We start from the raw sequence: 20,773 nt of genomic DNA, 5'->3' as shown, positions 1-20,773 counted from the left end.
GCGCCGTAACAACACAGGAAGGCGGGACAACCAGCTCTGCGCACGTTTATTGGCTGCCGCGGCCCGCCCGCCCTTCCCGGCCCCGGCGGTCACAGGGCCAGGCCGCGCTCCTCGAAGAGCCGCTGCAGCGCTATCTCCAGCGGCGGGCTCGTCCCGCGGAGACCGGCCACCACCCGCGCCGCCCAGCGGAAGTACTCCTGCACCCGCTCCGACGACCACCCTGCGGGGACAGACGTGCGTGCGGGGGAGCAGCCCGAGGAGGCTCCGCCGCCGCCCCCCGGGGCCGCCCGGGGCCTGTGTGCTAGCAGGGCCCTGGCTGGGCCGCCGCCGCGCCCGGGGCAGGAGGCGGGCCGTGTCCGGGCGCTGCCTACGGCACCGAGCGTGCCCCCACCGGACTCGGCTGAGTGGGCCAGGGCACCCGCCGGGGGTCCCGCTCCTCTGGCACGGCCGGCCCTTCCCAGCACAGCGACACCTCTGTCCCCCGCCACCGGGACAGGCTCGGGAGCGGGGGCTCGGCCATCCCTCAGCGCTGCGCAGGGAGCAGGGACCGGCAGAGGGGCACCCCCAGCTCACGGCCCGAGCAGCCCCCCTGTGGTGGGGGCAGCCCCTGGGGTGCCCCGGGCCGGTGCTGGCGGCCAGGCCCCGGTGCGGGCTCGTACCTTCCGGGGTGCAGCGGTTTAGGTCTCGCAGGTTGTAGAGCTTGTCGGCGAGCTTGACCAGCTTGGCCTGGGGGCTGCTGCCTGGCGCGTGCTCGACCTGCAGGCGCTTTCGCTCCATCTTGGGCAGGGTCTTGTCATCGGTCACCTCCTCCACGACACGCCGGACCTCCTCCCCGAACTGCTCCTCGATCTCGGAGAAGGTGGTGTCTGTGTCCTCCACCGTGTCGTGCAGGAGAGCGGCCTGGGGTGAGGAGGGGACAGTTGGGGGTCGAGGGCCAGGCCCCCACCGTGGTGGGGAGTGGACAGGGGGTTACCTGCAGCACGACAAGGTCTGTCACACCAGCCTCGTTGGCCAAGATCCTGGCTACGCCTGTGATGCAGAGCAGAGAGGTGGGGAGGGGGTGCAGGGGGGCAGCAGGCAGGTCCGGGCCAGGGCAGTGGCTTGCAGGGGTGACAGATGGGCAGCGAGGGGTCCCCTGTGATCCCCCTGGTTGGGCAGTGCCCGGGGCTGGGGGGGTGGGGGGTGCAGACCCCGCTGGCACATCCTGTGGGGTGACAGCCTTGGGCAGGCAGGTCCGGGGGGCTGGCAGCCGCCGGGGGGGGGCTGTGGGGACAGCAGCCTCCATAGGCACTGTCCGCTGGGGGGTGACGGCGTGGGGGGAGCCCCCATAGCCGAATACGGAGGGGGGGGCGCTGCAGGAGCTCTGCCGGCAGTCGGATGCGGGATGGTGGAGGGGGCCCGGCTCACTCCAGGGGCCGGGGCAGGGGGTCCCGGGGCCGGGCAGCTCTCTGGGGCAGTGGAAAGGGAATCCCGGGGACTCCCTCCCAGGGTCGGGAGGGGGTTCAGGGGCCCCCCCCCGGCAGGGCTCCGCACCGATGGGGTGGTTGATGTAGGGGGTGCCCTCGGGGTCCTTCCGCCGCTGCGCCTTGTGCTTTCTGGCAGCGAAGTCCGCCGCCGCCAGCAGCCGTGCCGCCTCCGAGCCCATGGCCGGCGCGGCGGAAACGGCGCGGGAGGCGGGTCCCCTCCAGCCGTTTATTGCGCGCCGGGCCCCGGCCCGCCCCGGCCTCGCGGCAGCCGGTACAGCAGCGTCCCGTCGGGGGCGCGCACTTCCGCGCCGGCGGCCGATGGCGGGCCCGGGGCGGCGCTCAACGCCTTGGCGTCCTGCCGCAGGCGGCGGTGAGGCGGGGGGCAACCCCGGCCCCGCAGCACCCGCCGCACCACGTCGGGGCTGACGCCGAAGCCCTGGGCCAGGCGCTCCAGCGGCCACTCCTCGGGCAGCTCCTGCCGCAGGAACCTGCGGGCACGGGCCCGGTCACCGGGGCCCCCATCACCGGGGCCCCGGTCACCGGAGACGGTCCCGCCGCTCACCGCATCTGCTCCATCGCCTGCCAGGTCAGGGTGCGCTCGGGGGGGCCGCGCTCCCCGCCCAGCTCCCGCCGCAGCCGCTGCAGCCGTGCCGCCACCCGCCGCCGCCGCGCCCTGCGGGGACAGACGTGAGCCCCCGCGGCTCGGGTCCCGTTCCCGTTCCCGGCCCGGCTGCCCCGCACCTCTCGGCCTCCTCCAGCACCGGGTCCGGTGGCTCCGTGTCCCCTGTCCACGCCGCCGCCGTCCGCCGCGGGGTCCCGGCGAGGAGCGCGGCCGCTCGCAGCCCGCGCCGCAGCAGCGCCGCCATGGCCGGGACCGGGGCTGGGAACCGGGAACCGGGCGGGGCCGGCGGTGGGGCGGGGCCGGCCCCGCGCCCCGAGGGTCCCGGGCAGCCGGGGGGGCCGGGAGTGCCTTTGGCGGGGGGGACGCTCGGCTGCTGCCGGGCAGGGGGGCAGACAGAGGTAAAGCGGCCCGGGACAGGCAGTGGGACCCGTGCTGGCGCCCGGGCCCCGGTTTATGGTCACAGCAACCGGCCCCGGGTCTGGCTAGGGGCAACCGGCCCCGTCCAGCTGCCCTGGTTCTTGGGCAAGCGCCCACGGGGAGGAGGGCCCTGCGTGGGCATCCCCTCTGCCGCGCTACCTGCGCTTGTCAGGCTGCGAGCGTGCGAGGCGCTGGCGTGGCACGAGGCACACGTGTGCTTCACGCGAGCGGCGGAGATGGGGAGCTCATGAGCCGCAATGTGGCTGAAGGTGCCATCGCTTGTGGCCTCCGCAGTGCTGACCGGGGACCCCGGGGGACAGTTGCCTGAGTGGAAGGACAGCTCACCAGCTTCACCTGGAAGAGGACAGGCAGACATGGAGAGGTGGTGGGAGTGTGGGTGCAGCCCTGTAGGCAGGGTCCGACAGGCGGGGCTGTGGGCAACAGGGATCAGCATGGTGAGGTTGGGAAGGGGCCGGGGGCCATGCTGTGTCACTGAGAGTCTCCTCCTTACTTCCCACAGCTAATGTGCCCCTTCAGATGTCCCATCTGCTGCACTTCTGACCCTGCTCTCAAGTACTTCTGGGTTTCTCGCATTCCCCTCTCCCAACACATCAATCCTTGGTACTGGGAAACAACCCACTTTCTTCCTTGCCCCTGCAAATGGGATACTACCAGCCTCAGTCAGAGACTTCCAGTGTCCACCAGTTCCCAGAGAAGAGTACAGCATCCCCACCTCGGGGTCTGAGCACCCCAGGGATTCTAAGCTCCATCCAGCCCACCCACTCCTCCTATCCTGGCAAGCCCAGGAACATCCCACAGCTCCCATGGCTGCCCACAGCCCCGGGCCACCGGTTTGATCCCCGCACAATGCAGACAGACTCAAGGGAATGTGATACTTACAGTCTTCTGCCTCGTTTCCAGCACCAGGGAGCCACTGGCCTCTCGCCTGCAGCCCCTTGGGTTCGGTGCGGGGCCGGGTAACTGCTGCTGTCCATGCTGCCTGGCCCCACAGCCAGCCCCTGTCCTGTGCCCGCAGGCCGTGCAGTGCATTATGCTGCTCATGGTAAAGGATGCTCTGGCCTTGAATGAAGAAGGTGCCCGCGGTGGCAGGATCTGAGCCCAGGGCAGCTGGTGGCTGGGCTTTGGCTCTAAATTTGTGTACAAGCTGCTGTCCCAAAGGCCGGACTGCACCTCCCAGGGGAGAGAGCGGGATGAGCATCACTAAGTGGTGAGTGTCCTGGCCTCCGAGGGCATCCAAGAGAAACTGTGGCTGGAAGGAAAGAAAGCAGCCACAGCTTAGCTCCAGAGGCCTTGGGAAGAGACGGGAAGGATAAGTCTTCTCTAGTCATCTACAGGCACTTGCTAAAGCATTGCCCTGTGCTTTCTCCCCAGGCACACCACGATCACCCTGCCAGATTCAAATCATCTAAGGGGTCACAGCAGCCGCCTGCCTGATCTGCCTGCAGCCTCATGTCCTCTGCTCATAGCACTGGGCTGAGCTGGAGCAGGGTTTGTGGAAGGATGTGCCAGAGCGGGCTGGGAAGACTCAGTGATGAAGGATCTGACCCACCCCTAGATAATCCTTCACTGCTGAAAGAATTATCCAGACTTTAGGCATAGTTTGGGTTTGGGGTTCTGTTCTGCTTTGTCTGGTATAGGAAAAGGCAGCTTACCATCAGTTCTGACAAATCAAATCCCATCTTAGACTTCTTTTGTTAAATTAAAGGGACCACTTCCAATTTCTTGTAAAGTACTAGAAGACTCCTAGGTCCTGAATAATTCCTGCAACTCCGGTGCCCTGAGTTTGTCATCATCCTTTTGAGGTGTGTCACCCTTCCAGCTAGGAGCAGGAGGCTTTTCTGGAAGCAGATAGTGCCACTGGAAGAGGCAGTGGACCTTGCAGGGGTTTTCACTAACTACAGGTCCAGAACTAACCCTTCCCCAATACAGCAGGTAACAGCCACCATCAGCATTCCCAAACAATCCTTGTAGCCTAGTGGAGACCACAGACTGTGGCCTTCCTCCTCGTCTGGCTTTAGACCAGTAGCCTGGTTTGGGAATCAGTGTGGTAGAAAAGACTCTTGAGACACCCACGCAGATGTCTAGGTCCAAAGCCTGGTTCCCGCGGCACAATCCTCTGGAAGCCCAGCTTTCTTCAGCTGCGCACTGTGGCAGTGTGGGACGCGGCAGCTCTTGCAGAGCAAGGGTGACTGAAGGGGGAGCCCCAGACCGAGGGCTGAGTCCTACGGGGCTTGGGCACATGCCCTAACTTCGCATTCGAACACGTGCAGTGGACATCATCACCTTCCCTGTGTGGGGAACGGTGTAGTGTAGAAAGCAAGATGTTTAGGGAGAGGCATTGTCTGCAGAATTCACCTGAAGACTTATTTATGGGGTTTTTAGGCATCCCTACGCTTCCCTTCAGTCCCTCTTTGCTGTGTGTGCTCCTTTACCACGCCCCTAGCATGTCGGTGCTCCTAGCCTACCCAGGAATTAATTTGATTCAGCTAGGAGAATAACACTGCTGTCCTGAAGCAGCAGCTCACACTAAGCTGTATGCTGGGGACAGCAGGGTCCAAAAGGCAACATCCCTGTGGTCTGTTCTTTGGAATAGCAAAGAGAGGGATCTTCAAGGGAAAGGTGCTCAGGGGCTCTATGCAGCCAGTTGTCACACTCTCAGTGTGCCCATTTGGAAAGGGACAAAGCTGGTAACTGTATGAAAACCCACAGACCCAGACACTATGTTGGCTCTCATTTGACTGAGCCGCACCAGAGATGCTCAATGCCCATGATTTGTTCCTTGCAGTCCCCCCGCAAATGGCTGGCTCGTGTGTTGGCCTTGCAGGATGGATCTGGGCAACCTTCAGTTACCTGGCTCTTGGAGATAATGGTGCAGGACCTCTGGGTGTCAGCTGGTCTGTTGGTTGTGGGGAGCAGCTGGGAGAGCTTATTTATAATGCCCAGGCGTCGGATAAGGTTCTCACGCCGCTGAAGAGCATTGACTCTTTTCTTCTCCTCATATTCCACAATATTCTGGGGTTGCATAGAATCGTACTGCACACGCTGTATCTTAGGAAAGAAGGACCCAAGTTACAGCGAAGTTGAAGCTATCGTAACGTGCAAGGGAGATAAAGCCACAGACTGCTCCAAGCCCTAAGGTGAATTACAGACTTTGGGGTGGAGTGGGATAAAGATCCTGATGGAAGCACAACAGGGAAGGGAGAACATGGGTGCTTGCAAGTACCTGCCAGCACAAGCTGTCAACTCTCCGGATTACAGGGAGCCAAACCTCATAGTTCTGTTCCTTCGGAGATACCCACAGCCCAGCCACATTTTTGCCTTTGAGAGCCCCACAATGACTGACGAGAGTGAGGTACCTTTCTGTCCCATGCTTTTGTGCTTCTGTAGGTGAGGTGGGTTGTAGGAGCTCTGGTTTTATTATGGACCTGGGATTTGTCCCCAGCTGACTCTCCGTGCAGGTCTTCCTTCCTCTTTGTTTTCTTCTTCCTGGTAAGAGCTTCCAACTTTTCTTTTTTCAGGTGGATTTCCTTCAGTTGCTGCCTGCCATAGAACAGTAGTCTTAGTCACTGGTTCAATAGAAGCCATAATGGCAAAAAGTTACTACAAGGCCTTCAATCCAAGGACATTTTACGGCAGTCAGGAGTTCTGTAACAAACAGACACGATAGAAGCATGCCAAGAAATGGGCCAGGAGTGCTTTTAAGAGAGACTCTCACTGCTGTAAGAAATGCCCTTGAATTAGGCTGTGCCTGCCAGAAGGGCGGAGGATCCTTGTGACATGGTGCCTCAAGAGTCCAAAAGTCAATGGAATATTACATTTGCCTCTCAAGGGTACATGCAAAAGGAAGTTGCTTTGCTTTGGTGACACAGCACATGTGGGCTCTTTCCAGCTCTCACCAGCTTGCTTACACCTGTTAAGCAGCAGAATTGCTCCCAAGAAGGGATCAGAAGCAAGCAGTCGCTATGCCACCTTTGTGAGGAGTGGGTTTTCTGCGGAGCAGCGTACCTGGCACACTCCTCTCGTGCTTTGGATGATGCTGTTTCCTGGAAGAGGGATCTGCTCTGCTTGAAAAATGGCTCATACTTCTCTGTTCCACATGCTGGATAAATGCGCCGGTAACCACCCAAGTGCGAGTTCTCATACTTCTCTGCCTGAGCCAGCCAGGCAGCCTGGTCGCTCTCTAACTCCTCACGTCTGCAAATTGGGAGAAAGCACAGGCAGGGAGCTGCGATATGAGGTTCCAGGTGCCGTACTGGCTGAGGGACAAGGGCCTCGCTAGCGCTTTCTGCCATCTTTCCCCATTTCAGAGCCTGTTTCACACAGGAGCACAGCAAGGAACCAACACAACCTGCACTTCATCTTCTACCTGGAGAATGCTGGTGAAGCATTTCCAGATCTCTCCCCTGCTACCTCCTCAGCCTTTTCACCCAACTAACCCAGTTACAAGAGAAGTTTGGTTAAAATGTGCTTATTCAAGGCATATTTGCTGCACTGCATGCTGCTGGGAGCTTTCCTTGCTAGTGGGGAGCTCGGAGCAGCCCAGGCTGCAGGGACAGGTAGAGTCCAGAGCCAACACGCGCATGGTCTCCAGCCCAGAGTTATCTCAGGTCTCCTAATTAAAAAGTGAGCTGGAGGGAGTTCCTGCCTCACCCTGCATGGCAGGAAAAGCCTGGGCAGCAGGCTTATCTAACATGGCCTCAAGAAAGGACATGCAGACAGAGAAGTGGGGGGAAGCCCCTCAGCCCTGGGAAAGGATCCCTGCTCTGGAGAAGGGCCCTGTGCCCCTGGGTGCTCTTGGTCCCTGAAGCAGTCACCGTGAGCCCAGGGATGCTGGCACTGCCTGTCAGCCACTGAAGGACATGACAAGCAAGCACAGCTCGATGGGGATGACTCTCTATGGGGCCCAGAGCCCCAGGCCTCTTGGATCTCCTAGGGCCCAGAGACAAGCCCAGACTCTTCCTTGCAGGATGCAGATGGCCTCAGAGATGTCTTCTCAGAGGTTCTATAGCACCACAGCCTCTGGGGGGTTAATTTGGAGACAGACAGCCTTGATTTTTTCCTGCAATGCCATGCCCCATCTTTTCCCACTGAGGACCTGCAGCACTATGAGGAAGAGCAATACCTGGATGCGCGGGGAGTCTGACGGGCCTGGAGGAGCCGTTCCTTTGCCCGCTGTCTGTCTTCCTCCAGCACCTTCCATTTGTTACAGGCATGCACATTTATCAGGCTGATGGTATCACAGAGAAGAGCATCCTTCACCTCACGGTCTAGGCGAGAGTCTGTGTTGAAGCTGGGAGAGTGGTTCACCTGCCAAAACAAGCAGCTAATTTAACCTGGCAACTCCCAGCTCCCAGCAAGTGCTGCCGGCAGCCAGCTTGCTGGCCCCAGCCTGCCCCACTGCACACTTTCTGTGTCTGTTCTTCCCTGTCACAGCAACAAAAAGCAGGAGGCTGCATGCAGCAGCTGGTCCTGTCCTGCAGTGTAATGCCCATCTGCACCACAGGTCACTCAGGTCCCACACCGCAGGACTACAGGAGCAGGGCAGTGATCATAAATTCAGGATGCTGTTACAGATCAAGGAGTCCTAAAGTTCGGGAAACTCCCTGCTGTTAGAGAGCGTGTACAGGGAACAGGCTGTTAGATCCTGCCTAGCTTACAGCAGGTTGCTTGGCTTCTTGTCTTCACAGCCCGTATAATTTTGTGAACGAGATGACCGTTTTTAATCAAACGAGTTCTGTTTATCCCACCACCCCTTGTTCCAGAACCTCCCACAGAGAAGCCAGCTCTCTGCTATCTGCTGCTTCAAGTTGTTTCAACACAGTAGGAGACTCCTCCCTCACCTCTAGCAGCCATGGCTTCAGCTTTCTGTCTAGCAAAATATCAAAACCCAGTATCTCAAAGCAGGCGCAGCCAGTAGTATGGTTTGGAAAGAAGCTTTGGTAATTGTGCTTCACAACAGCGTGAGCTGAAATAAGAGTCTTTATAATAATATCTTCAATATCTTCCCAGAGTTTTGTTGTGTTATAGCTGTTTTCTGTCATCCAGGCATTCAGGGTGGACAGTTTCCTGTGTGGAGGACAGGAGACAGTAAGAGCTGACCTGTGATACCATGTTTGTCCCAAACAAAGATGAAAGTAAACCAGTGTCCCAAATGCAGCTTTCCTGCAGGATGCGCACAGGGCATTGCAGTATCTGGACAAGACAGTACCTCTTACTGCCCATCATGTCATCCTGGACGAAGTTTTCATTATGTCTGTTGATGGCATAGTTGGTCAAATGCATGCAGATATCATCCTGAGAGAGGAACCGCAAGAGACTTTAATTTACTTTTAACCACAGAGTGTAAACAGAAACAGCCCCATTAGCACTAACGTAGCCACCAGCTCTGCCCACTTCTGTCTCCCCTCTCTGGCAGTGACTTTCGGCAAGGAGTTAACTATGCTGGTGATCTGCTCTCTAGCCAGAAGCTAGAGCTAACAGAGCTCTATCCTCTCAGTACCTCTGTCCTTCTCTCTGGTGGAAGGCACAGGAGTCAACGCCACAAATGCCATTCCAGCCAAGGCCTCACAGATAAACAAGGGAATCCCGAGGACAGAAGCTGCAGCAAATTTCTGCAGATTCTTCCTCTTCCTTTGTTCACTGAAAGCAGAAGACCTCTCCAAGACATGCACATATTGTGGCAAGGCGGAGTATATACATGCACAGCTCTGAAAGAAGTGGGCAGACAGCCAGAAGCCCACTATCTCAGGGCAGCCTGTGACCATAGCACAGTAATCCAACACTACAGTCCATCTTCTGTTGGGATTTTATAGGTTAACAGACCCCTGCTTGCAGGTGGGCATGGCCATAGTCTGCACCTTGCTTTCCCAGTTCCCCTCCCTGTCTCTCCTAGGCTGTTCCAGTACCACCAGATAATACCCAGGTCCCTCTTTTCTGCCTGAAGCACAGGCAGACTTGAGAATGGTGCAAACTTGAGAATGCTTGTAAGGGTAAGAAGCAGTAGGAGGGTGGCCCGGAGGCACTGTGGGGTCTCCATCCTTGCAGGTTTTCAACACCTGACTGACTGAAACCCCAAGAATCACAGAATCACAGGAAGAACAAACCCCAAGAATCCAGATCTGAATGTATTGTTGACCCGGTTTTGAGGAGAAGGTTGGACTCAAGACCTTCCAATGTTCCTTCCAAGTGAAAAAAACCCATGATTCTGTGATAATGCCAGTAAAGAGCTCAAATGTGGGGCCTGGGAGTAGATCTACTTCAGACACTCCTGAAATACCTCCTGTGAGGAGGAGGAGGAGGTATAGAGGGATGGGAGAACAGGAAAGAAGAAAGCTGGGTCCCATGAAACCTACCAGTCCCTGCTTCTTCAAGGTCTGGAATGCCCCTAGGAGAAATTAGGCACTAACACATACAGCTACTATGCGGGTTTTTTTGAAACTTGCCTTTTTTACCAGGTTTCTGCTGCTGGGATCAATGTACCTCATGGTGGCAAACCGGGCAAGACCCTCCTTGTAGACAAAAATCCTCAGCGGGTCACAAGATGTGACCAGCACATAGATACGCATGTCAAATTTAAAGCCATCAATAAGGAAAGGCTGTCAGAAAAAAAGGCAGGAGCAATCATGAGACAAAGAACTATTGCTAGGTGTGCTGCTGATTCCTTGAGGATGGCTGCTCTGTCTGCACTGCTTGTGCTGCTCCTTGGCAGCTCAGCAGCGAGGAGAAAGGCAAGCTTTCATTGTGCCTCTGCTGCGCTGCAGCCACCCCGGTGCCCCTGGCAGATCCAGGAAGATGGCAGGGCAAAGGACACAAGCAGGATGCAGGATGCTGGAAAAGCGAGGAGCCTGCAGTCCTCCACCCGTATTTGGAGACTGTCCCCATTACCTTAGAGATATACTGCTGACAGATCATATGCTCTCCATGCTTGATCTCCTCTAAATTATGTGTTATGAAGACACCTCTCCCTTGGCAGCCGCTCTCTGGCTTGCAGATGAATGTTCTGGTTTTCCTCGTGCATCTGTAGGCCTGGAAATCTCCGTAGCTGCACAAGGAAAGTGTGACTGTTACAAGCTGCAAAAAAACAGCCTCTGAACTCTCTCATACAGTTAAGTACTCAACCTATGGTGCTGCAGGCCAGTACAGACAAAACTTCTGCAGCAGAGGAACACCACACCTGTTCCTGTTTTACATGAGTTACAAATTGGTCCTTGTGTGACCTGACAAAGCTCTCTCGGTTCCACCTTTTACTTGTGCACATCTCCACCTCTACTGGGAAGTTAATAGTGGGTAGTCACCACTGTGGATACAGGACCCAGTAAGATTTTGGCTCTGCTGCTGCAGAGAGAGCAGGACAAAATAAACAAGCCCTATCTACAAAGGGAGGAGGAAGTCACAAGTCTTTACACGCCCTTTTATGCCAGCTCATTAGCAAGCAGGCAGAAGGCCGCAGCTGGAGCATTCTAAGAAGGGTGCAGAGGCTCATGAGCTGAGCACACCTATTGCATTACACGGCTGGTCTTCAGGAGCAGCTCCAGTGGGAGTACAGTGCTTTGAAGAATCAAGCCAATTGGTTATTTTGCTGTAGATGGAGAAGCACGATTTCTCTAGTGGGCACCACATTTAGGGAAAGAGGAAGGAAAGCAGGAAAAATCCCTGACAACAGTGCCCAGAGCAATTAGAGCCCAGGAAATGCAGCCTGGAAAGAAAGATGGAAAAATAGGTCCGTCTTCCGCAGAAACAGGCAGACTGAGAGGCCACATGGCAACAGCCTTCCTGGACATCACACACCATTAGCAAAATGCAGCCAAACCACTGTTCTCCAAGGCCAGTGCAAACAGAAGTACTAAGTTCCAGTATTTCAGCAAAGGTGCTTTAGGTTAGATACTAAGAAAATCATTCTAACCATGGAGGTTGCAGCACAGCTGGGGGTTGGTCTCTTCTCCCAAGTAACAAGCGATAGGACGAGGGGAAACAGCCTCAAGTTGCACCGGAGAGGTCTAGATTGGGTATTAGGAAAAATACCTTCACCAAAAGGGTCATCAAGCCCTGGACCAGGCTGCCCAGGGAAGTGGTGGAGGCCCTGGGGGTATTTAACAGACGTGTAGATGTGGCACTTAGGGACGTGGTTTAGTGGTGGACTTGGTAGTGATGGGCTAACAGTTGGACTTTATGATCTTAGAGGTCTTTTCCAACCTCAACGACTCTTATGATTCTATGAGGAGAGTGCAGTTACAGAACATGTGCCGGGAGCCCTATTTCAAGGTCTGCAGAAAATGGTAAGAATAAAACCTGTTAAGATTAGGTATCTTGTCTCCTTACAACCACACAAGCTTTGAGTGCTTTGGTCTCCTTCAGCTACATTTCTATCATTGCTTGCCTGTATATGATCAGAGAAGCCAGGCCTTCTGCCCCGAAGCCCGAGCAATTTGGTGATGGTTTACATCTAACTGTATATGTACTAGCACAGTGACCTGTGCTCTCCCACTATCCTCCACCATCAGTGTGCTCTACTGCAGCGGACAGCAGAGGTGGGGGGCTGTGAGGACAGCCACCACAGCCGTGGGTAGCAGAAGCACCTTGTGCCGCTGTCCCGCACCCTTCCCAGGCAAGCAATGGCTGCTGAACCAGGTGGTGGGGGAAGGCAGCCTGCCACGCTGCGCTGCAGCTGTTGCCCCCCTTCACCCGGTGCTGCTGCAGAAAGACCTCCCACCAATACACAGATTTACACTTCCCACTCGCTCAGTGCCTTCTGGCTTTCTGGGTGGGTCCCTCTCCCCAGGTTTAGTCCTTTGGCATGCAGTCTGCCAGCAGCAAGGTACACACCGCAGAGGATGCCATTCCATGGGCTAATTTGGTCTATTAGGAATTAAATATCTGCATAACTAGAAAAGTGCCTCAGCACTCTGTTCAGTTCCAGGGAAGGTTACCAAGGCCCAGACCGAGACATGAGGTCTCAGAGAGGCCCCCCCATCCCAGCCCTGGCTGTCAAGCATAGAGGCTCCCACTTCCACATTTCATACCCCTGTTCTCAGCTGCATTAATGCACATCACTCACTCAGCTGGCAGGCACCAAGTGCGGGGAAAGATATTGTATTCCTTGGGGAAAAGCCTGAGCATGCGGTTAAGGTTGCGAGCCAACAAGTCCTTACGGCAGATCTCTATCATGCCTGGAAAATGGTTGATTTTCTGAAAGAGGTGCAGACAAAAAAAACAGAATCAGCAAAGGAACAGCAGGGATCCCCCTCGAGGAAAGCCTGCATGTGGAGAAACCGGCACGCAGAACAGGAAGCTGGGCCTGCAGTTGCCTTGAACGCCTGCTGAGGGACAAGGTCACGCTGCAGCTGCTTTATCTGAACTTCACCAGTGTGATTTATCTGCTCATTCCATCTCAGCCCTGAAGCTCTCCCTCACTAGAATATAACAGCTTCAGGAAGGGAGCCGTTTGTCATCAAGAACCATTTATTTCATGCTACATTAAAAGGCTTGGCAGCTTTCCATTTCTCACTACTAACTGCCAAAGTGTTGCTGATGGCACTGTACCAGAAACACAACAGAAGTAAAGGCTTGTGAACCTGTGCCCTCTGGAACCGATGCAGAAGTGGGGGCATGGGTACTAGTTTGGATGCTTCTGTTTCATTCTGTAATATGTTGTTACATTAACAACCCCCATCTCTCCCTCCTTCCTGAGTTCTTCCTGCTGGGCAGCATTTACATGGGGGCATTTACCTGAAAACGCTTCATATCCATGATGCGTTCCAGAGAGACCGAGTAGTCCGTCCAATACACTGTCCACTCCTCATCTTCTCCCACTTCTTTCAGCCCACAGCACTGTGCTGCCCGGCGTACTGTACCAAAGCAAGCAGATGACAAGGGGCCAGGTAGAGGATATAAGTACCAGGGACTGTTGAATCCCCAAAGTAACCAGGGACAGAGCATGGAACAAACCTCTCCAGCCTGCAGGTCCACTCTCAAGAGATGCAGGGTAATTGGTGGGACCCTTCAGAAAGCTAGAAACAGCAGCTTTACCTGGTTAAGTTCACCCCAGCCTCTTGCTGCAGGTGTACTGGGAGCTGTCAGCCCTGTCATTCCACATGCCTTGGCGTCCCAGGGCCCCTCCTCAACTACAGCAGGCTTGAATCTGCCGTGGGTCTGACACCACAGGGGCAGATACAAGCCTTCTGAAGGTATGAGTTTCATCTTTGGAATCAAAAGCTATTTGGCAGCAGAACACATGAGCTCTGGAGCAGAAGCTCGCTGCCAGGATGGTTTGTGTTAGTGCCAGTTCTGAATTTGGCCCCTCACAGGTCTGGGGCGGTAATGAAGGTCAATGCACGGTAGGAACCATTGTGAAATGGTTCTGGCTTCTGTGGTGCTCACACTGCTACATCAGCCCTTGCCATGGGTCCCTATCTGCCTCCCATCACCAAACTGCCCAAGCATGGCCCTAGGCGAGGCACCCAGCACCTGTTCCTCTATAAACCCTGTGTTCCTTGTGCAGCTGACCAGCTGTGGCTCTCGACAACACAAATGTGGTTGCACGGCTAGAACAGTCATTAGCAAACTGGCTAATAACATCGACCAAATGCCAGGAGTCTGTTAAGATCCAGCTTGTGGCAGTACAGCACAAGACAGGAGAGGGGACCAGCTCCCTGGAGCACATCACGGGAGATGGAAGGGGGTGGGGGGTGTTGAGGGCTTGCACTGCTGTTGCATGTTTTCTGTCTCTTTAAACCAGAGCGCACCGCAGCATAAAGTGTGAAAAACTCCGTACTCTTCTTCGCAGGAGTCCCAGTCACTTGCAACCAATACATACATAAATCAAAAGCGACTGTGCAGTGGAAATTTGGTACCAGCACTCCTCCCTGGCTGAATGGGCGCCCAAGAGCTTGCTGGTGGTGGGCTGACCCAAAGGGACACGGCAGCATCTCAGACTCACCGCTCTCATACTTGCAGCTGGTCAGATTGATGGAGGGAACACTGGAATTGAAAAGAGATGACAGAACAGCCGCTCAGTGAGGAACCGGGGTCCGTCCTGGGCACGAGTGGGAGGGATGGAAGGGTGGCAAGAACTGCGTTCCTTCACACACATAAGCAGCCTGTGCTCCACAGAGCTACTGGGCAAATCCCATCTGGAGCCCAGGTGGGCTCAGCAAGCCATGAGGTAACACAGCAAAGAGGGGTCCTTCCCCGGATGCGTCACGTTTGGGATTACTGGGGCAATTTAAAGGAGAGAGCGTTTATTTTCCGATTCACAGGTCCCTGGAAAGCCCCTCGAGCTGCGGCCCAGGGGGCCCCTGCTGAGCATCGCCCCGTGGTGGCGGGCAGGCCTGGGCCCTCACTGCCGCAGCTCCGGGCCCCGCCGCCGGGCCCCGGGGAGCCAGGCGGTGCGTGGGGCAGGGAGGCGTCTCCGGGGCGGCACGGCCCCCCGGTACCGACAAAGCCCCCGGCGGCCCGGGGGGCTGCGGCCCGCTGGGCCGCCTACCCGCCCGCCTGCCCACCGCACTCGCCTGCTCTTCTTCCGCCTCCTCCGCGGCTCGGGGCCGGGGAGGCCGCTGTGAGCAGCGGAACGGCCCCGCGGGGATCCCGGGGCCCACCCGCCCCCGCCGCCAGCCTCCATCGCTCTGGGGCGGACGGCCCCGTTCCCATGGCGACGGGCGGGCCACAAGCGGGGGCAGCCTCGCTACCGCCCCGCGGGCCATAGAGACCCCGGCTCCGCTGGCTAGAGCGGCCCCGTCGCCGCGCAGCGCCCCCCAGCGAACAGCGCGGAAGTCCGCCGCGACAGGCCCCGGTGGCGCTCAGCTCGCCAGGAGCCGCGCCAGGTCCTGGCCGAGGCGCAGCAGCTGCGGCTCCGGGAGGAGGTGCTGGCGGATGGCGCACAGGGCCTGCGCCTCGGTGATGTCCTGGTAGAGCGGCGCGGCCGGCAGCGGCAGGTAGCCCGCCAGCTCGCACAGCGCCACGTTGAAGGTCGCCCCCGCCTTGGCGCCGAAGCTGGGCTTGCGCGCCCACAGCAGCACCCGCAGCCCCCGCTCGCCGCCCGCCCCCGGCCCCCCCGGGGGATCTCCTCGCGTGGCCAAGACGTTGTAGGCCAGGCCGGTGTCCGTCAGGTGCTCCGCCGCCCGGCAGACGTCCCGGGCCAGCGCCTCCAGGCCGGCGGGGCCGGCGGCATAGAAGAGGAAGGCGGGCGCCGGGACGCCCGGCAGGAGGCTGAGGCCGCCGGGCGGGCCGAGGGGCCGGGCGGGCGCCGACTCCACCAGCAGCGGGCAGCCCAGGTAGAAGGCGTGCAGGTGCAGGTGGTTGACGGAGGCGCAGCCCCCCAGGCCGTTGAAGCCGACGCGGAACCCCGGGTGGCCGCTGAGCAGGGCCGCCTCCAGCCCGCCGTGCAGCAGCGGCGCCGTCAGGGCCTGCGGCAGCCCCCGCGCCGGCTCGGGCAGCAGCAGGACGTGGCCCCGCTCCAGCGGGCTAACGTTAATGGCCACCAGGAGCTGGTCGGGGGCCGCGGGGCCGCCCCCCGCCCTGCGCAGCCGGAGCAGCACCTCGCCAGGGCGGATCCGGGTGAAGTTGAAGGCCTGGGGGTCGAAGGGCTGCCGGAGGCTGCGGACGGCCTGCGGCGGGCGACGCTCGGTGCCGCGCTGGACGTTGAGCTGGGCCACCAGGCGCATGGGGCCGGGCAAGACGCGGGTGGGCAGCGGCCCCAGCCGGTACCGGAACAAACCGCGCTCCATCCTGTCGCTCCAACCCTCCAGCAGCGCCCGGTCGAAGCGGGACGGCGCGGAGCCCGGCTCGGTGTCCCAGCCAGCAGCCTGCGGGACGAAGTCCTTTTCCCCATAGACAAAGTCCCGGGGGCCGAGTTCGCCCGCTTCCTCCTCGCGCGCCGCCGCCATGCCGGCTACGAGCGCCGGCGGCGGACGCGGCCGCAGCGGGAGGGGGCGTGGCTACAACGCCCCGCCCCGGGGCGCTGCCAAGGGAACGGGTGAGTGACGGGCGCGAGCGGCGCGGCCGCCATGGGGGGCTCGGCCAGCCTGCTGCCGCGGGACGCGCTGGGCGAGTACCAGGTACGGGGGGGGCCGGCCCGGGGCCGGGCGGAGCCGCCGGGGAGGGGGCTGGTGCTGACCCTGGCTCTCCCCGCAGGAGCTGACGTTCCTGAGCAAGCCGGAGATCCTGCTGTGAGTACGGCGGGGGGGCGGGGACATGATGGCGGTGCTGGCCCGGGGTCCCGCACACCGCGCGGGCGTTCCCCGGGTCGGGGGGGGCGGGCACGGGCTGCCCGGGAGCTGCCAGGTAGGAGGCGGGAGGTGCAGAGCCCGGGCTGGGCCTTCCCCGCCGGCCGGGCTTCAGGGGGCAACGGTCTGCGGGCCTGACCGGCGCTGGCCGCGGCGTGGCCCCCCAGCCGGTTCTCCCCCACTCTGAACCCCCAGCCGTCCGGGTGGGCAGGCTCCCGGGCCGGCCCCTCACCCCCACTCCCAGCCCTTGGGGTCCCGGGGGCAGGCACGAAGCCCCTGCCCTTGCGGGGCCACCTTGGCTAGCAGGCTGCTGGCCCGGGCCGGCTCGGGCACAGCTGGCAGGGAGCTGTGGGAACGGGCCGGCCGCCTCTGCACCGCGCTGGGGCGAGCTGCCCGCTGCCCTGCCCGCAGGGCTGCCTCCCGCGCCACTCACGCCACAGAGCATCTCTTGTTCTTGCCTCTTCAAGTGCCTACAAGAGGTTCAGTGAACTGCTGCCAAAGGAGGAGAGGGAGAATGCCTGCTCCGCACGGGTTCCCAAGAGCCAGATCCTGACGCTGCCTGAGCTGCGGGTACGGTGCCTGGCAGACAGTGCCGCGCTGCTGCTCCCAGCCCAGGGTGTGTTTGGGCAGGGCCTGGTTCAACCGCCGTGGTGCCAGGGCTCAGCCCTCAACCTGCCGCTCCGTAGCCACCTGGGGAAGCTGTTTGTCAGCCACGCCAGCAAACGGCTTCCTCATCCCTGCTGTGCCATGGAGGATCCGGAGATCCCTGCTGCGTGGGGCTGCTGTCCCGGCCAGGCATGGTTGTGCGGTGTGTGAGGGACCGGCGGCAGAGCAGGGAACCAACTCAAGTCCATGGGGTTGGCACCAGCCCGTGGCCAGTGTCTGCCATCAGGGAGCGGGCCCAGCGCTGCCCTGAGCTGTTTGTTCCTGTGTTGGCAGGCAAACCCCTTCCAGCACCGGATCTGTCGGGTGTTCTCCACCTCAGACAATGAGGATGACAGCATGTCCTTTGAAGACTTCCTCGATATGTTGAGCGTCTTCAGTGACTCCGCTACCTCGGACATCAAATCCCACTATGCCTTCCGCATCTTTGGTACAGCTGGGGGCAGATGCCATGTCCTGGGGTCCCCACACCTTGGGGAGGGGCGGGGATGGGGATGGATCAGTGTTCGGGAGAGCTGGCAGTGCCCTCAGAGCGCCCATGGGGACGGCAGCTTTAGGAAGTCCCCATGGGAACTACTGGTTTGACGTGATGATGTGCACAGAGAGATGCAGCGTGGAGCCTGCTGTGCCCTCAGGCTGCCAGGCCCTTTCCTTGCCCAGCACAGGCGCTCGTGGCTGTCTGGGGTTACTGCAGCCCTGGCAAAATGTTACTTTTGTCTCCCCAAAGACTTTGATGATGATGGGGCCCTGGACAGAAAGGACTTGGAGAAACTGGTGAACTGTCTGACAGGCCAAGGTGAGGAGTCGCAGCTGAGCAGCGCGGAGATGGAGCAGCTCATCCAAAATGTGAGGACCGTCAGGTGGGGCACAGGCTGCTGCATGCTCCCAGCCACACAGAGCTCACTACTCGCCTTTCCTTCCCCTCCAGATACTGGAGGAGTCCGACATCGACAAGGATGGCACCATCAACCTCTCCGAGTTCCAGCACGTTGTCTCCCGCTCTCCAGACTTTGCCAGGTACAGTGGTCTCCAGCAGCACAGCTTGCCGCAGGGAGCCTGTCTGGGGGGTTCCCCTGCCGCGATCGCTGTGCTGGCATTGGGGTAGAGCCCTTGGTGGCCGTAAGGCAGGGCTACCCTTACGGGGTCTCCTGTAACACGAAGGGAACTGTCCCGTGCTAGCTCTGCAGAGAGCCTCTCCTGCCCAGGGTAACACTGTGTCCCTGTAGCACCGGGTACTTGCAGACTGTCTGTGTGTGATCAAGTGAGGAAGTGCAGAACCTGTCGTGTCTCTTGCAGCTCCTTCAAGATCGTCCTGTGAGAGCAGCTCTCCGGCAGAACTGCTTCTCTGGCTATTGCAACTCTTTGTGGTCTCAGACATTTCCTCTTTCAGCGAGCAGAGCGAGAGAGGCCCCTGCTCCTCACCAGCCCAGCAGTGCCGCACAGTGCCTTAGGCAGGACACCCTCCTGCTCTCCTTCCATGCCTGCTGAGAGGCCATGCCTGCAGAGGTGGGGCCCTGGGAAGCTGCCTTGCCTATAGCCGTGCTCCTCTCCCAGGATCAGATTTTAACTCCTTATGCAAAACTGAAGGCAGCTCTGTGGGTGTGGGGAGGCACACTGCACCGAGGTACAGCCCCTTCTCTGCCCTCAGTACCAATTTGTGCCTTCCCCTAGCGGGCAGGGAGCTGCCTCCCCATGCTGAGCCCCTGCACAGCTCTCCCATATTCCTGGGGGCCTTTCTGCTGCCATGTGGATCCATCTCCCTGAGCAATAACACAAACGTGGATCCATCTCCCTGAGCAATAACACAAACGTGGATCCATCTCCCTGAGCAATAACCCACACCGTAGATGTGCCATCCGTGGCTGCACAGGACGCAGGACACCTTCCTCCCTGGACCAGCAAGGCACAGCCCCGTGGGCAGCACAGCCAGCTGGGCTCACCCCTTGGCACTGACTGTGCTGGGGGCCTGCTCTCTCTGTTTTTTCCTCTTTTCCTTTCTCCCCCCTCCTCTGGCTCAAGCTCAGCAGCTGCTTTGCCCGCCCTGGCCTCTTCCTCCCTCAGCTCCTGCAAGGACACAAATAAAGGGCTCTGGTTTCACCCTCTCCTCTGTGCCGCCTTTGTCTGGCCGTGGGGACGACGGAGGGGGCTGCTCTGGCAGTGCTGTGGGACCAGTGCCATGAGGGGTGCTGGGGACACAGCCTCCTGCCAGGCCCCTCTGCCTGCGCGCCAGCCGCAGCTCCAGGGGACAGGTCCCACGTCCTGCTCTGTGACAGCCCCTTCCGCGGGCTGCCTCCCTCCTCCAAGCCCTGGGATTGTTCTCAGCAGCACAAAGAGCTCGGCTCTCCAGCAAGAGGCACAAAGGGAAATCCAGGGCAGGCGAGCAGCTACCTTTGCTGCGGGCAGCGCCGGAGCCCTTTGTGTCTGTTCATCCATCAGGCTTTGCCCTGGCCTGCTGCCAGTCGTAGGCAACGGCTTTGCCTGCGGCGAGCCCCGGCCACTGCCAGTGCTCCCACTGCACCAGCAAGCCTCGCCGGAGCTACTCTGCAAAGCCACATCAGGCTGCGGCATCAGGTGCCAGGGCTGGTGCCTGGGCTGGGGTCCGGCTCGCCCCGCGGCAGCACCGGCGCCGGGGTGGAGTGGCCGACGGCTGTCTCAGGGTGCTGGCGCGGCTGTTTCTCACGTCCCGGCTGCTCGCTCCCAGGGGTGCTGGCCCTTCCAGCTCAGTGCCCTGTGGTGCTGATGGTATCTGCGCGCCATGGCGTGCACCCCTGCGGCCCCAGGGGCCACGTCTGCTGGCAGGGCACCAGCCAATGCCTCCGGTGGCTTTTTTGATATCCCAGAACAGGCTGGGCAGGAAGTTTGGTGTGCTGGTCCAGCTGGGAGTGAGGCAGTGTTGGTCCCTGGGGGGGGAGCCTGCCTCAACAGGCCAGCTCGGTGTGGAGCTCACTGCTTCCCTCAGCGCTTCCCAGGCACGAAGGCACATGAGGGCTCACGAGCAGCACCGCAGGTCCTGGCCATCAGCCATCACCAAGCCAGGTCCTGCTGGCAAAGCAGCAGGGGTCTCCTGGCAGCTGTGCAGGATGGGGACAAGAACCTGCCTGCTCCCTGGGCTGGTGGCAGGGGTCCCACATGCCGTACAACACTGTGGTCCTTGGGAAGGGGGCTGCCCTGCTCTCCCAGCCCCAGGCACCCATTTTTCTGCCACCTGGTCACCTCTGCCTTCCTCTGCTTCTCGTGGTGCTGGGACAGCATCACCCCATCACTCTGGAGTTCCCCCCATGGCTCTGCCCCTGCCAGAATGCCTGTTGCAGCATGCAGCTCTGAAACAGCAGAGTGCTGCCCAAGCTCATTGATGTGGGTGCACA

General features: G+C 59.5%; 4 protein-coding genes and 1 long non-coding RNA gene across 15 annotated transcripts; 2 read left to right on the top strand and 3 right to left on the bottom strand.

The window, feature by feature from the left end:
* Positions 1-29: 29 nt before the first annotated feature.
* HDDC3 (HD domain containing 3) lies at positions 30-2,426 on the bottom strand. 2 transcript variants are annotated; one of them, XM_080397468.1, is made up of 6 exons: positions 2,208-2,426; positions 2,029-2,139; positions 1,534-1,954; positions 974-1,029; positions 660-900; positions 30-220 (listed from the first exon to the last, which is right to left on the bottom strand). In XM_080397468.1, exons 3-6 carry the CDS (start codon positions 1,643-1,645, stop codon positions 90-92), a joined length of 540 nt encoding a protein of 179 aa, XP_080253594.1. In that variant the 5' UTR covers positions 1,646-1,954; positions 2,029-2,139; positions 2,208-2,426; the 3' UTR covers positions 30-89. The 2 variants fall into 2 exon arrangements, with proteins under 2 accessions (XP_080253594.1, XP_080253593.1); XM_080397467.1 differs by having other exon boundaries at positions 974-1,954.
* TTLL13 (tubulin tyrosine ligase like 13) lies at positions 2,426-15,156 on the bottom strand. 9 transcript variants are annotated; one of them, XM_080397435.1, is made up of 14 exons: positions 15,033-15,156; positions 14,462-14,508; positions 13,252-13,370; positions 12,581-12,711; positions 10,411-10,567; positions 9,969-10,121; positions 8,735-8,820; positions 8,367-8,592; positions 7,649-7,833; positions 6,532-6,720; positions 5,883-6,066; positions 5,377-5,574; positions 3,406-3,775; positions 2,426-2,859 (listed from the first exon to the last, which is right to left on the bottom strand). In XM_080397435.1, exons 1-14 carry the CDS (start codon positions 15,140-15,142, stop codon positions 2,546-2,548), a joined length of 2,469 nt encoding a protein of 822 aa, XP_080253561.1. In that variant the 5' UTR covers positions 15,143-15,156; the 3' UTR covers positions 2,426-2,545. The 9 variants fall into 9 exon arrangements, with proteins under 9 accessions (XP_080253561.1, XP_080253559.1, XP_080253560.1 ...); XM_080397433.1 differs by lacking the exon at positions 2,426-2,859 and having other exon boundaries at positions 2,910-3,775; XM_080397434.1 differs by lacking the exon at positions 2,426-2,859 and having other exon boundaries at positions 2,910-3,775; positions 5,377-5,568.
* On the top strand, positions 2,754-4,258 carry LOC308067891. Of its 2 annotated transcripts, XR_013929777.1 has the most exons (4): positions 2,754-2,887; positions 3,026-3,126; positions 3,542-3,733; positions 3,898-4,258. It is a non-coding gene; the product is annotated as an uncharacterized lncRNA (long non-coding RNA). The 2 variants fall into 2 exon arrangements; XR_013929778.1 differs by lacking the exon at positions 3,026-3,126 and having other exon boundaries at positions 2,774-2,887.
* GDPGP1 (GDP-D-glucose phosphorylase 1) lies at positions 14,056-16,528 on the bottom strand. Its single transcript, XM_080397480.1, has one exon. It carries the CDS (start codon positions 16,404-16,406, stop codon positions 15,321-15,323), a length of 1,086 nt encoding a protein of 361 aa, XP_080253606.1. The 5' UTR covers positions 16,407-16,528; the 3' UTR covers positions 14,056-15,320.
* Positions 16,453-19,510, top strand: CIB1 (calcium and integrin binding 1). Its single transcript, XM_080397484.1, has 7 exons — positions 16,453-16,577; positions 16,654-16,688; positions 17,213-17,315; positions 17,685-17,838; positions 18,136-18,254; positions 18,337-18,425; positions 18,705-19,510. Exons 1-7 carry the CDS (start codon positions 16,527-16,529, stop codon positions 18,724-18,726), a joined length of 573 nt encoding a protein of 190 aa, XP_080253610.1. The 5' UTR covers positions 16,453-16,526; the 3' UTR covers positions 18,727-19,510.
* The last annotated feature ends 1,263 nt before the right edge of the window (positions 19,511-20,773 follow it).

The sequence above is a fragment of the Falco punctatus genome (assembly GCF_963210335.1).
Source record: "Falco punctatus genome assembly, chromosome: 7".
Lineage (NCBI taxonomy): Eukaryota > Metazoa > Chordata > Aves > Falconiformes > Falconidae > Falco > Falco punctatus.
The sequence above is the reverse complement of the archived record's forward strand: the minus strand, read 5'-3'. Positions and strand labels throughout refer to the sequence as shown.

Excerpts from the sequence above, each read along its gene's own strand:
- TTLL13 (XM_080397433.1), bottom strand. The coding sequence starts at position 15,142 with ATGGAGGCTGGCGGCGGGGGCGGGTGGGCCCCGGGATCCCCGCGGGGC. Across the intron at positions 6,721-7,648 it reads CAGACTCCCCGCGCATCCAG|ACGTGAGGAGTTAGAGAGCG; the intron begins GTATTGCTCTTC and ends CCCAATTTGCAG. Across the intron at positions 5,575-5,882 it reads CAAAAGCATGGGACAGAAAG|ATACAGCGTGTGCAGTACGA; the intron begins GTACCTCACTCT and ends TTCTTTCCTAAG.
- CIB1 (XM_080397484.1), top strand. The coding sequence starts at position 16,527 with ATGGGGGGCTCGGCCAGCCTGCTGCCGCGGGACGCGCTGGGCGAGTAC. Across the intron at positions 17,839-18,135 it reads CTATGCCTTCCGCATCTTTG|ACTTTGATGATGATGGGGCC; the intron begins GTACAGCTGGGG and ends GTCTCCCCAAAG. Across the intron at positions 18,255-18,336 it reads TGGAGCAGCTCATCCAAAAT|ATACTGGAGGAGTCCGACAT; the intron begins GTGAGGACCGTC and ends CTTCCCCTCCAG.
- HDDC3 (XM_080397467.1), bottom strand. The coding sequence starts at position 1,645 with ATGGGCTCGGAGGCGGCACGGCTGCTGGCGGCGGCGGACTTCGCTGCC. Across the intron at positions 901-973 it reads CAGACCTTGTCGTGCTGCAG|GCCGCTCTCCTGCACGACAC; the intron begins GTAACCCCCTGT and ends TCCTCACCCCAG. Across the intron at positions 221-659 it reads AAACCGCTGCACCCCGGAAG|GGTGGTCGTCGGAGCGGGTG; the intron begins GTACGAGCCCGC and ends CTGTCCCCGCAG.
- GDPGP1 (XM_080397480.1), bottom strand. The coding sequence starts at position 16,406 with ATGGCGGCGGCGCGCGAGGAGGAAGCGGGCGAACTCGGCCCCCGGGAC.